The 13822-nt window shown below is 41.9% G+C and overlaps 1 protein-coding gene across 1 annotated transcript; it reads left to right on the plus strand.

The window, feature by feature from the left end:
* Positions 1 to 2536: 2536 nt before the first annotated feature.
* On the plus strand, positions 2537 to 5703 carry LOC104610543 (E3 ubiquitin-protein ligase WAV3). The gene is made up of 2 exons (XM_010277206.3): positions 2537 to 3137; positions 3313 to 5703. The coding sequence occupies exons 1-2, from the start codon at positions 2694 to 2696 to the stop codon at positions 5242 to 5244; spliced, it is 2376 nt and encodes a 791-aa protein (XP_010275508.1). The 5' UTR covers positions 2537 to 2693; the 3' UTR covers positions 5245 to 5703.
* Positions 5704 to 13822: the final 8119 nt, after the last annotated feature.

The following is a 13822-nucleotide window of genomic DNA, read 5'->3' on the forward strand; positions in this document are numbered from 1 at the left end:
AAAAACCATTCAATCAATTCCGTTTCACTTTTGAATCGTTCCTTTGCCATAAGCCATTGATCTGGCCAACAATCCATTGACATAGGTGGTCGAACCATCAGTGTATTGGATCTAAACAACGTTTTTTTTGTTGTTTTTTATTTTTAAACATTACAATGGACTGTTCATTTAGACCCATGGTTTTAAAAAACGACCCAGAAATAGAATCGTTCTAGCCATTGGTTTATGGGTTGATGGTTTGATTGTCTGGTTTGAATGGACAGTTCATTTTAACAACAAAAATTAAAAAAATAATATTAAAAATAAAAAAACTGTTGAACGGATCAATGGGCCAATGGTTCGACTGCCCGGGTCAATGGGTCATTGACCAACTCAACGATTTTTGGTCAGGGACTGGGTTTGGGATAAAATAGAACTGATTGCCTAGACAGTTCTCATGCCGAATGGTCTGACTGTTTGGGTCAACGACGGTTCAAAATCATGTTTAGACCGGATGATTGAAATGCTGACTAGTGTTTTTCAAACCACGATTCCGAATGGTTGGACCGTTTCAGCCTGGGAACTATCTAGACAATCAGTTCCGTTTTAACCTGAACCCAATCTTTAGCAAAAAACCACTGAATTGACTAGTGACCCATTGACCTAGGTGATTGAATCATTAGCTTGTTTGACTCGTTTAACAGATTTTAGCCATTATTGTTTTAATTATTTTTTAGTTTTTATATTAGAACAGGCCATCGGTTTAAACTGGACGATTGAATCATTGACCCAGAAACCGATGGTTAGAATGGTTTCACTTCCAGGTTTAGTTATAAAACTGCTGACCCAAAAAGCAGTGGTCAAAGTGGTTCTGGTTCGAGCTCCGTATTTAAAATATTGCAAACAATAACCTATATCAAACCCGGTCTAATTAAAGTGATCCGAGTTGGCAACAGGTAATGAGTCACGAGAACAGCGTGAACAAGGCCAAGCTTGGTACGTACGTACAAACATGCCAATTTGTGCTGACGTGGCACAACTGTCCACCGATTCAAGCCAGTCGGATGGACATGACCGCTTGTCTAAGCCTGTCACTACTCACCGGCTTAGCCGGTATCGTTGTAGACACTAGTTGCAGTAGGTTCCCATTCACGTCAGATGAGATGTTGCCACAACAATCTTGGCCTTGGCTCCGTATGTCTTCACTCTTCAGTGCCACTGCCACCCCAGAAACGATAACCCACAAGAAGGCAAGAAGCCATGGAAGATTCGGCCCAGCCGGACGGTCCAATCTTTAAAACCGGGAACAGGTGGCCTTTGGTCCAGGTCAAATTACGGTTTTGAGATTTAAATAAAAGGGGGTGAAATTTGATATATCTCTCCTTGTTGTATTTGGTACTTTGGTTGGGTTTACCGGTTTAGTACTCATTTTTTCTTTACCCTACCTTTGCTTGCATACTTGCATTGCGTGGTGAAAAGAGACGAAGCGCGGATTTCGATTTTTTCTCACGATACCGTATCGCTATCAGTAATATGGCAATAAATGGCGAAATTACTGATAAAGAGATAAGTGCGTACGCTGGAGCTGGAGAGACAGCATCCCGAGGAGGAGCTCACTCAAGGGTACTTAGTACTCTACCGGAAAAATAAAAAAAATATATAAAAACCAAGAGAGAGAGAGCTTAAAGGAACGTTTCAATATAACCATGGTGCTCTGGTGGTTAGAGGAGAGTTGCTCTATGTGCAGATTATCATATTGAATCAGGATCATTGGTGAAATGGAGTTTACATCTGCGCCCCACAATACCCCCACAGTACATCTTCACCTTATATTGGGAACATCTCTCGATGATGTCTCATCATTTCCCGTATTTGTTATCGGGAGATGTTCTCAATACAAGATGGAGATGTGGTGTGAGGCGCAGATGCGAACTCGGTGAGATGAGGCTCAACTCAAGCTGTCGAGTGCCGGTCAGTGGCCATAACGTGGGACGGGACGGAAGAAGAGCAGAGCAGACCGTTGACCTGTTGAGTTAAGAAGCAAAGTGACACCTGTCGGTTACATGCAAATTCCAGGCTATCTTTTCAACGGTTCAACCAATATAAATATATGCATCAGAGAGCGAAAAGCCTCGCTCCTACAGTCACAGACTCACAGTCTCACAACAGACTAATGGTAGTAGTAGGCTAGTAGCAGATTTCAAGTAAGGAAGAAAGATGGGGAGAGAGAAGCATTTTTATTTATATATTTTTTTCTCGCAGTGATCGATCCTTTTGGTTTTGGGTGTATCATCTATGGATGGATATTCGATTCGATAGATAGATAAATCATTGAGGAGAGACGAGAGTGAGGAAACAGGGATAACAAGGTGAGAAAAAAAAAAGGCTCTTTTGATCAAAAAAGAAAAATAAAAGGGCGCTCTGTAATCTATCTGATATCACCCTTTTCTTGTCTTCTTCCTTTTGATTCATCTTTACTCTTACTAGACCCGATCTACCCTTTTGTCTTCTATGACTACAGAGTGAATACAACAAAACTCTTCTTCTTTAATTTCTTTTTTTTGTTTTTTTTTAATTTTCTTAAAAGGAAAGCAAAAAACAGAGGGCGATAGACAGACTTATTTATATATATACAGATAGATAAAAGATTATAGAGGAAGAAAGAATAGCATCTCCGGTTATTTCTTTAGTTTAGTCAGTCCCCACCTCCAAAAATGGGTACTGGTTGGCGGAGAGCCTTCTGTACATCAATCCCTCGAGACCCAGATAACACAGTCGCAACAGAGAAGCAGCAACGAGGCCCCAGTCCCAGCCCAAGCCCCAGAAGCTGTACCAAATTCGGCCTTTTTCTGTCCGGCGGTAGCAACCCTTCCACACCCCGACTTCACTCTAAGTCCATTTCTTCGACGCCGCGCTTTCAATCCAATCCTTCCACCCCACGCTTGCAGTCTCAACCCGTTTCAACCCCGAGCTTGCGCTGCCGAACGACCGCCCCTGCTACTGTGCCGGCACCGTCTTCGCACGACACCCCCAGACTCCAATGCAATACTACTACGGCGACGACAAAGAGCCCCGGACTCTTCCATGCTTCGGACGCGTCGTCTCCCAGATCGCCTTCCAGATTTGCTCTCTTCAAATCCAGCTTACGACTCTCCCGAGTAAGAATTCAACCTTCTTGTTATTATTTTTCCTATTTTTATCTGTTTTCGTTCCTGTATCTTTCCTTCCTTTTCGTCAGCGTAAGCGCAGTTAGAATTCGCTCGTGTTAACTGGATTGGGGGAATGATGAAAGAATTTGACTTTATCGCTTTTTTTTTCCTCTGACCTTTTCAGAATGGTTGCGGAATCTGCTTGCAGAGCGTGAAGTCGGGGCAAAGAACCGCCATTTTCACGGCGGAGTGTTCTCACGCTTTCCACTTCCCGTGCATAGCTTCCCACGTTAAGAAGCACGGCAGCCTCGTATGCCCCGTCTGCAATGCCAACTGGAGAGAAGTACCTTTGCTGGCCGTCCACAAGAATCTACAATCAACAGATGAAGATGTAGTAGATAATAAACAAGACAAAACTCACGGTGCAGTGAATAAGCTGCAGGAGAAGAGGCGAGAATCCATCACTCCTCGTGACGTGAAGACCAAGTACAATCAGCAATCCAAACCGTCTGATTCAAGAGTTTACGACGATGACGAGCCACTGCTCTCTCCAACGGCCGGTGCGAGGTTCGTTCCGATACCGGAAGCAGACGAGAACGAGGGCGAAGAAGAAAATGACGTGGATGATGAGATCGATGAGTTTCAGGGATTCTTCGTGAATCCGATTCGTTCGTCTTCGTACAAGGAAACAGATGAAACGGCAATCAATACCGGCGTCCTGAGAAATGTCGAGGTTCGAATGCTACCAGAGGCTGCCGTGGTCTCTGTCGACCGAAGCCACGAGACTTACGTGGTGGCACTGAAGCTGAAGGCTCCTCCATCCTCGGCGCGCAATAGCAATACGACGTCGGCGCTGCTGGACCCTGGGCGTCGTGCGCCAATCGATTTGGTCACAGTGCTCGATGTTAGTGGAAGCATGACCGGTGCCAAGTTGCAGATGCTGAAACGCGCCATGCGCCTAGTTATATCGTCGTTGGGCTCCTCCGATCGGCTTTCCATTGTGGCTTTCTCGGCAAGTCCCAAGAGGCTTATGCCGCTGAGGAGAATGACGGCTAGCGGGCAGCGCTCCGCGCGGCGCATCATTGACCGGCTGGTCTGCGGCCAGGGCACCAGTGTCAGCGACGCCCTGAGGAAGGCCACAAAGGTCCTTGAAGATCGCCGGGAGAGGAACCCCGTGGCGAGCATAATGCTACTATCGGACGGCCAGGACGAACGGATATCGAACAACTCGGCCAACCGACGGTGCCCGACCTCCTCGAACGTGTCGTCGACGCGATTCGCCCACCTCGAGATCCCGGTTCACGCGTTCGGCTTCGGAGAAAACGGTGGCAGGCACAGCCATGACCATGAACCCGCAGAGGACGCCTTCACCAAGTGCGTTGGCGGGTTATTGAGCGTTGTCGTGCAAGATCTACGAATACAACTCGGGTTCTGTCCCGGCTCTGCTCCCGCCGAGATATCCGCCGTGTATAACTGCAGCGGACGTCCAACGGTGTTCCGGTCCGGGTCGGTTCGGCTTGGCGATCTCTACGCCGAGGAGGAGAGGGAGTTACTGGTGGAGCTGAAAGTTCCGGCGGCTGCTGCCGTGGGGGCCACCCACCACGTAATGTCCGTCCGGTGCAGCTACAGGGACCCGGCCACGCAGGAACTGATCAACGGGAAAGAACATGCACTGTTGATACCCAGACCACAAGCCATCCGATCATCATCCCCGAAGATCGAACGGCTGAGGAACTTCTACGTGAGCACTCGTGCCCTGGTGGAAGCTCGACGCTTGGTGGAGAGGAATGAATTATCGAGTGCGTATAACATGCTGTCTTCCGTTCGAGCGCTGATGATGCAATCCACGAGTTCTATCTGCGCCGATGAATATTTGCGCAGCTTGGAAGCCGAGCTAGCCGAGCTGCATTGGCAGTTACAGATCCAAAGGCGTAGTGGTGGACCTGGTGGTAGAGGCACTACTGAGAGGGAAGCGATCTACGTGGACGAAAACGGGGAGCCGCTTACGCCGTCGTCGGCTTGGCGAGCAGCGGAGCGGCTCGCCAAAGTAGCCATTATGAAAAAGTCGTTGAATAGAGTGAGCGATTTGCACGGCTTCGAGAACGCAAGATTCTAAACCTTTTAAAAAAAAAAAAAAATTATTTATATATTAAAAAATGCCGTATATTTAAAAAAAAAAAGAAAGCTGAACTACTGAAAGAGGGGCGGCCCAGGGAGGAAGAAAGGCGACAAGCAGTAGAAGACGGTATGGCGCTTTCTCCAGACTCTCCAGAGGGTTAGGGTCAGGGGGGAGGGGATAGAAAAAGAGAGAATGAAAAAGGAAAAGAGGAACCCCACAGAATTTTGGGGGAGAGCGGCTTCCATTGTCTCCTGTCCTCCCCTCCGGTTTTTATCTTCTTTTCATTTAAAAATTTCATTTTTATCAAAAGAAAAACAAACCAGACAGGGGAAGGAGATGGATGGGTATGGATGTATTGTATTTTGTAAGGTGGGGAGATGGGAACTGGGAAGATAAAAATGTTCTTCTGTAAATGCGTGTAATGGTAATGGATGGATGGTTCTTAATTTATTTTAATTTTCTTTAGTTTGAATTTGAAATGTTTTATTGGTTTTGTGGGGTTTGACGTGGATTAGTTATTGAATGTGGGTGGTAGACAGAAGATAAAAAGAAATAATAATCCCATGCGTTGATAATTAGACAATTTTCATGCTCATGCGTTGATACAACAGTGCGACTGCAAGGGAATGAATGACGCAGGAATAATACATACTTTCTCTCTGTCTGTCTCTGACTTCATTGCTTCCTTGTTCCGGAGTTGGGATTTCAGAATTCAGATTTAATTTGTTAGTGGATTAAAAGAAAACACGCACGAGAGAGACGGACAGAAAGGTTGGTGTGACTGTGACGAGGGATTATAATGGTTTCCAAAGTTTTACTCTATTTCTTTGGATTTTGAAATTCCCATTTCTCCAAGTCACTCAGCGAAAAAGAAAGTTTCCTTCCCATGGATTCTTCTAACCAGCTCATTTCTCCGTGGATTGTCAGTCTCCATCTCCATCTCCATCTCTGCTACTATTCCTCCATCTCATCCTCTCTACTGGGTATGTTGTAAATGCATCAGATGGTGACAGTGGGAGGTGGATCCCACCCAAGAGAGTCTGGGGTCCTATCGAATTTATCCAATCAATACTTTGATGAGTCTTAATCAACCCGTCCTCGCTCACACATCCCTTACAATCTTTAATTACACCAAAAATCTAATGGTTATTGAGATACAAACGGAATTGGTGTGGGTCCGGTCCCTACATTCAATGAGAAGACAACCCCTTGGATAAAGAGGTGTATAGATGGAGATGTGTTTTGCTGACAAAGGTGGGAGGAGACTGGAAACTGGAGAGGACTGCCCGACTGGTACAAGTTCCTCCACCTTTGGTATGGTCATATATTTCTCGTGTGGGGTGGGATGATAGTGCTACGTGGGTGACCGAGCTGCTCTTTGAGATGGAAGGGAGGTAGCTTGGGGCGATGAAAAGAGATAAGTTTTGTAGAAACATGATCCAAACTTAACTACTGGCCTTCTCTATCACTCTCTCTCGCATTTTTATGTGATGATGACTTCCTTAAATTGCGCACTTTTGGGTTCTAGAGCCCCCATTCTCTCTCTCTGCATTTTTCCCTGGAGAATTTACTCTACTTTTCATTCATGGAGATGGAGGGCTTCTCTGACTCTCTCTCTCTCTCTAGGAAGGCCGTATTCCACTCACAGAGCAAGCGGGAGAGTTTGCCCCAGACCCAGTGCGCATGTTGGATCCAGAACCCCAAATATGCGGATGGCTGGCAGCCGGCAATTGGTAATTGGTGAGAATATGCATTACCAAGACCATCAGAAAGGATTGGCCTGGTGTCTGTCATCATCTGTGACTGTGGTGGTGACGCCTGAATTTGGCCAGAGGGCATCACATTCACATCGCGTGGCTCTAGACCGAAGTTAAGTTCCAAGAATATTGAAGAGTTTTCTGAAAGAGGGTTGGAGGTTTGATCTGTTTTGCCTCGTCATTTGAGAAAGCAAGAAGCCATCCAATAAACCCTCCGCCAAAACTGTGAATACCCCAAAATCTTGCTGCAACAGCCCAGATTGTCCCTCACTTATACTACCAGGGGTTGATGGGATGGCCACATTAGGCTTGTGATTTTATTGTATTCCCCATTTCTGGAAAATTCTTACGTTAGAAACTCAGAATGGAATGAAATCCTCTCTCAGATAATGGCCCTTATGGCTCCTCAAAACCAATTTCATCCCCTTCAAAGTTCAAACCGGCTTCAAATTATTAGACTCCAATAATCACCCCTCAACAGTTAAAAATGTCTAGTCCATTTGATGTAGACGGCCATAGATATCTGATTCTGGTGGGAAAAAGAAATGCCTTGAGTTAAAACTGAGGATCCAGACAAGAGGCATTGGCTCCACAAAGAAATTATTGGCATGTGCGTCACACGCAGAGGACAAGGACCAGCCATTGAATTTAGGCCCCATCTGAGATATTACTCATTGCTAAGAATGGGCATAGTCAGCTCAACTGCTCAACTCAACGCCGTATCTTACTATTTCCATTTGGACCAACATTTGAACCTCAGAAAAAAATAAAATAAAAGTATTTATTAAAGCTCCAGATATAACTCAAGTTCATGAACATATATATATATGTGTGATAATGCTGATTTTGAGCACAGACGGTCTCTTAGGAGGGAAACATTTTAGTTATGAGTCTCGTGGGTTGACACCTCCATCTGGCGTCTGTGCAATACTGACTCCACACGGCGCCAATGAAAAAGAGGTAGGAGATAAGGACATAAGAAAAAGAAGGCAAAACAGAGAAAATCTAAGATAGGGGGCCAAATTGTGAGCATAATTCCGTGGAGGGTCAGTCTTGTTGGAAAATAGGATTTTAATATACAACCTCACTGGAGGTAGAATGGAAAAGAAAGAATCACCAAGTAGACATCTTGAGTGCTACAAAATAAGAAGAGAAGAAAAAAAAAGTTTGGATTCATTGATTTATTTTCCATTCCACAGCCAAACTAAAGCTTCCCAGGCATTAGTTGGTGACAAAGCACATGATGCAGCACTGGGCTTCACCTGTACACCCATGACCAACACAGTTCAAGGCACTAAACTTTCTTCTTTTTCTGGACCTTTAGCTCTCTGACAACCATCTCTTTATTGGGTCTTTTGTACTCTCTTAAAAGTTTAGTTTCAGCTCAGTTGAGCAAATTTACTCTAGGCATGATAGTTAACTTTCTTTTGCTCACTCTGTAATAGGAATATGATCCTTATTGGAAAGCTCTGTGTTATCACTGAAAACCGACAGTTACAAGCCTATAGATACCTTGGTTAGGGCTATGAATATTATGAGCTTTCAGAAGATTAAGGGGACAGGAAAAATTAAATAGAACAAAATAGTGAATGGCATCTGATTGTAGACTGATGGAATCACCATCTTTGTATTACTTTGTCCTCCTAGGTCCTACGTTTTAGGATTTCTAGAATATGGAATATAATACATGGAAAATATGGATATCGAATTGTTCAAACTGTGTATCTACTCCAAAGGCAGATTTACTTAATTGAAGTAAAAAAAAAAGAGTAGATTTACTTAATTTAATTTGATTGCTACTGACTTTTATTGACAAATTGAGCATCTCTTTCTCACAAAATGCCCTGAAATTAAATGAACAAACATGAACACCTCCTAAGTTTTTGCTGTCAATATGCATCATAAAGTATTGGCTCATCTTTGTCCCTGCATTATGCATTTGGTCATCCTATCTATCAAAGATATCACATTTGATATGTGAGACACCTCTAAAGATTTCTGGCATGTTGGACACTGCATGACAAGGAACCTCTGTCATTCTGTCAAGACATGTCGGATACACGATTGGACTCATGTAGACTGTCTGCCTTCATTTACTTCTAAAATAAAGATGTTGATAAAGCCATGCCACATGCAGTTTAATTATAACATTATTTAAATTTGCAAAAAATAATACACAGTGCATATTGATGAATCAATTTTTTGGTGATGTATCAATTTTTTGTGCTAAGTACCTCGTCATTTGGTCTGCTTCTAAGTGGCCAATGACTCAGAGGCCGAAGTGAACTTTTGCTGGATGAGGACCTAGATGCCGAGCTGACCAGGCCGAGCTGGGGGCAGATTAGGTGCCGAGTTAACTAGGCCGAACTGGGCAGGTTAGGTGCCTAATTGACTGGGCCGAGCTAGGCAGGTTAGGTTGGAAGGAGTGCAAATACAAATATATAGAGTACAATTCCATGTATTTTGTATTATTTTGTATGTATTTATACTGTACATATTTGTATTTGTATTCTTTCCAAACTGAGCCTAAGGAAACATTGCCTGCCCCCATTTACAAAATGCTAAGATGCAATGGTTACTGGGGGGAGGGGGTGTTAAAGGATAAAGAGACAAGACCTGGATTTCTTTCCTATTTGGCCATTACATGGGCCGCTTGTACTTCTTTCCTATTTACATATATAATCTTGATATTAACAAAAAAAAACTTGTTAGATGCTTGATGTGCTCTACTAAAGGCTGTTCATTCCATCTAATGTTTTCCACAGTTCCTTTGAGATGATGAACTGATTTCGCATCAGAGAGCAAAAAGGCATTGAATATTTTGAGGGAGATGAGTTTTCTTAAACCTCTCACAATTGCCCAGAGTTCAGATCCTGCTGCTGAATTGGCATGGCTAGGCTGTCCTTTTGCAATGCTAATGTTGCTGTCATGAGAATAAAGGAGAATGCCAGATACCTGATGAGGCATAGTGTGTGCTGGTGTAATAAGATCCATCCACTAAAACAAATGACTGTTCTGTGGAGGGTAGCCTGAAGTCATTTGAGATTGTATTATTTTTTGGATCAATCTGGATTGTGTGGAAATCAGGTAAAGTGAAGTAAATATCTGCTCTTCTGCAAACATTCAACAGGTTGGGATGTTTTCCTTTGAAAGTTACTTGGTTTCTTTCGCCCTTAGGTCCTATGACGTTTGGGCCATGGCTAGTCTCACATTATGAAGCCACTCTTTATTTTCAGGCATACATCTGGTTATAGAGTGGCCACTTACAGGGAAGGGCAGCTTGATGTTCATATTTGTCTTGGTTTGGGTTTTAACTGTAGTAGTAGTTTTCATTTTTTTCTTTATACTTTCTTTTTTCAATAAATTGTTGTTATAGAAAAGAGTACCCTAACAAAAGATGATTACTGTGTATCCAGTCCACAATCTCTGTTCAAGTATGATATTTTTTTTCATAAAATATATCTTTGGTTAACTGCTCTTTTTTTTTTTCTTTTTTTGAAGCCCTGAGACTAAATCCATTCAATAAGGAAAGCTACATTTCACTCCCCAATAGATTTGAAATAAAGGAAGGGAGGACCAAGAAATTATACTGAGTACAGGAAAGATCAAATTTGGCCCGCTTATGAGCTACATTATCACAACTTCTTGGACTGTAACGGATATGAGCTGATGAATAAGACCTCTACAGATAGCAATCATGTGTCGAATCCGCCATGGTGGCTCACTGTTGTCCACCAATGAAAGGCCAGTGATAGACTTAGCATCACTTTCAAAGACTGTGTTGAGAGATTTTGATTAATGGCCATTTTCAACCCTTTCAAGAGAGCCCAAAACTTCCGCCAAAGCTGCTGGGAAGCGGTCAGGGGGAACCACTCTACCTAACAGGCACTGGCTCTTATCATCTTTTAATGGCATCTTCAACCCTTATCGTCTCTTTTATGATAAATGATCCAACTGTTGAGAAACTTAGGCAAGAGGTGAGTCTGCATGGGATAAGTAAGTACTCTCTCTAATGTAGAGTGGATAAGAACCGTCTTGGAAAGATTTCATGGATTTCTAGACACATTATATCCAAATAAAATATAACATAATAAAACATAGACTATAGAAAATTTAAGCAATTTCTTTAAAACTACACCAAGATTAAAGAAATCCCCTTTAGAGAGCTCTTAGGCAGTACAAATCTTTGGACCAATGGAGTGAAGTATTCAAATCAGTACCAACTCCATATGAGAAACAAGGGAAGATACCAGACAATAATGTTGGAAATTCTAACCAGTTGGTCTTCATTTACACAAGAAGCTCATGTCAAAATGTTCCTTCATCTTTCAAATTCACAAAATGATACACATAAAATTCCAAATAACTTCCAAATGTTTTCTTAATTGATAAAACAACTACCAACTAACTTGGGCTCAAAAGCCAAAAAGACTTCTTTCCCATTTTTGGTACAATTCCCCTTCCTATTTTTCTTGTTCTCATTGTTCTGGAACTTGTGTGATCTTCACTTGTAAAATATATCTCACTTAAAATTGCATTTAATGTTGCATAAAAATCTAAAATATAGTTTATATTTGACATAGGTTATAGGGAAATTGGATTTGCCCCTCATAGAGTGCGCCTCACACCAACCCCACAGCATGTTGCAATCCTGCATAGGGGACATCTCCCATAAATGACAACTTAACAAATACAGAGATGTTCCAGATGTGCTGCTCCAAGTGCTGTGAGGAGTAAATCTGGATTCAGTTATATGGGCCACAAAAAAATGCAAACCAGGGAAATTGGATTGAAGGTCTCTGAAGCTGAAAACTAGGAAAATTATATTATAGTTGACCAAAACAAGTGAAAATATGATTCATCATCTGCACTTCAGATAGATTTTGTACATTTCATTCACCTCCCAGTTATCTAGTTAGTCAAGTGTCAACCCCTTCCTTTGATGGCTATAATACCAAAAAAAAAAAAAAAAACAGAATAGCATAACAATGTAATTATATGAGAAATAGATAAAGCATACAACTTTACTCTTTCTTTGGGGAACAGAATAGCAAATTGTCCCAAGTACATGCATCAGAACCTATAGTCAAGGTGATCCATCAAATGCAATCCTGTACTAGGGAAAAACATGCAGAGTATCAAAATAAGTAGGGATAGAACTTTCCTCCTCCTTTTTGATCAGTCTAAAGCTCCCACTTTACAAATTTGTGATCAACAATTTCCTCCCTGAAAGTAATATCTGCACCATGCCCAAAAGAAACTGAATTAAATTCAAACTACAAAATGAAAATCAAAAGATATAATAGAGAGGAGATGAATTTCTTTAAACGCAGCGACTGAAGCCCCATTATAAACAGAATTCCTGTTCTGGATATGTCTAATTAGGAAGGAAACAATGAAAACCAATGTTTTAAAAAACCGATCTAGAACCAGAACCATTTTGGCCACCAGTTTCTGAGTCAGCGGTTTGGCCATTTGGTTTAAATTGATGGTCCATTATAATTTAAAAAATAAAAAATAATTAAAATAATAAACGGCCAAAAACCGTTGTCTAGGTTGAGCGAGTCGAAGTTTGATCGCCCAAATCAGAGTGTCACTCACAAAATCAACGGATTTTGGTAAAGAAACAGTTGAGGGGTGAAACGGAATTGATTGCCTTAATGGTTTTCAGGCTGAATCAACATTGGTTCAAAAACCATGAAGATAACTATAATCCAAATTGGTTGCAGTAGACTTGCAATTGAATTGTACCAAGGGCTTCAAAATCCTAACTTTAGGCCAATAGAATTAATTAGCACGACTAAAGACCAAGGAACCATTTAATGATTTCTATCACCATTCCAAAATTTGAACCATAGAAGCGAATATGAACTTGTTCTCGTACTCCATTTTCTTGCAAGCAGCAATCCGGATCTCCTACCCACAAGACAATACAGTTGTACAGGATTCCTACCCACAAGACAATAAAGTTGTACATTGGGAATAGCTCCAGACCTGTGGCGAAACTGGTTTTTCGTTGAGATCAGAAGCGTTGCAAATCCAGGTATTATACCTTTCCGGTACCATAGCAATCTATGATGATGATGATATGGGAATAACTTTGACCAATCAAAAGTTCAACCCCCGCCCCTGAACTTTGATGCATATTCAGCATCACCCCTAGATGTCTTATAATTCTTTTTGTTACAATTTCACCCTTTTGTTTTTTACATAATTAATGAACCAATGTTCAACTTTTATTCATAAAATGCATGCTAGTTTTCATTTTTTATTCCCAAAATTGTGGGCCTATAATTACATTTCCTTCCTCTCGTTATATGCATGGTTTTACATCCCAAAATATCAATCAAACACTAAACACTCTTTATATGCTTTGCTATATTAATAGGAAAAATCTATGCTGCCGGAAAGACAAGATATTAGAAGGGTTTTGACAAATAAAAAATCTCATGAATTTTGATAAATGACCATCTAATTGGTTATCATTTTTATGATCCCGGTTGATTGGTGATAAGTTTTTCTGGTATTATAGGGAGAAGGAGGGTTGAATCGTGCCACTTGGTCACTCCTTAAAACCGCATCTACCTCTTACAGTGTAGTTGGGTGATCGCAAATTGGTTGCCAATATAAAACAGCCCACAGGATACTTGTAGGCGTGCACTCGCTTCCAGACCTCCGCGAATCACAGAAGATTGATGCTCAGATTTACAGAGAAGACAAAGAGTCAAAAAATGTTGTGTGTAGACTGGGTCGACCAACACTCCTCTTATAAAGTGTTCTCAAACCCGAATGAACACAGAGGTGTCTGTTCAGACAGA

Source organism: Nelumbo nucifera, chromosome 1, assembly GCF_055504915.1.
Source record: "Nelumbo nucifera cultivar China Antique chromosome 1, China Antique-T2T, whole genome shotgun sequence".
NCBI lineage: Eukaryota > Viridiplantae > Streptophyta > Magnoliopsida > Proteales > Nelumbonaceae > Nelumbo > Nelumbo nucifera.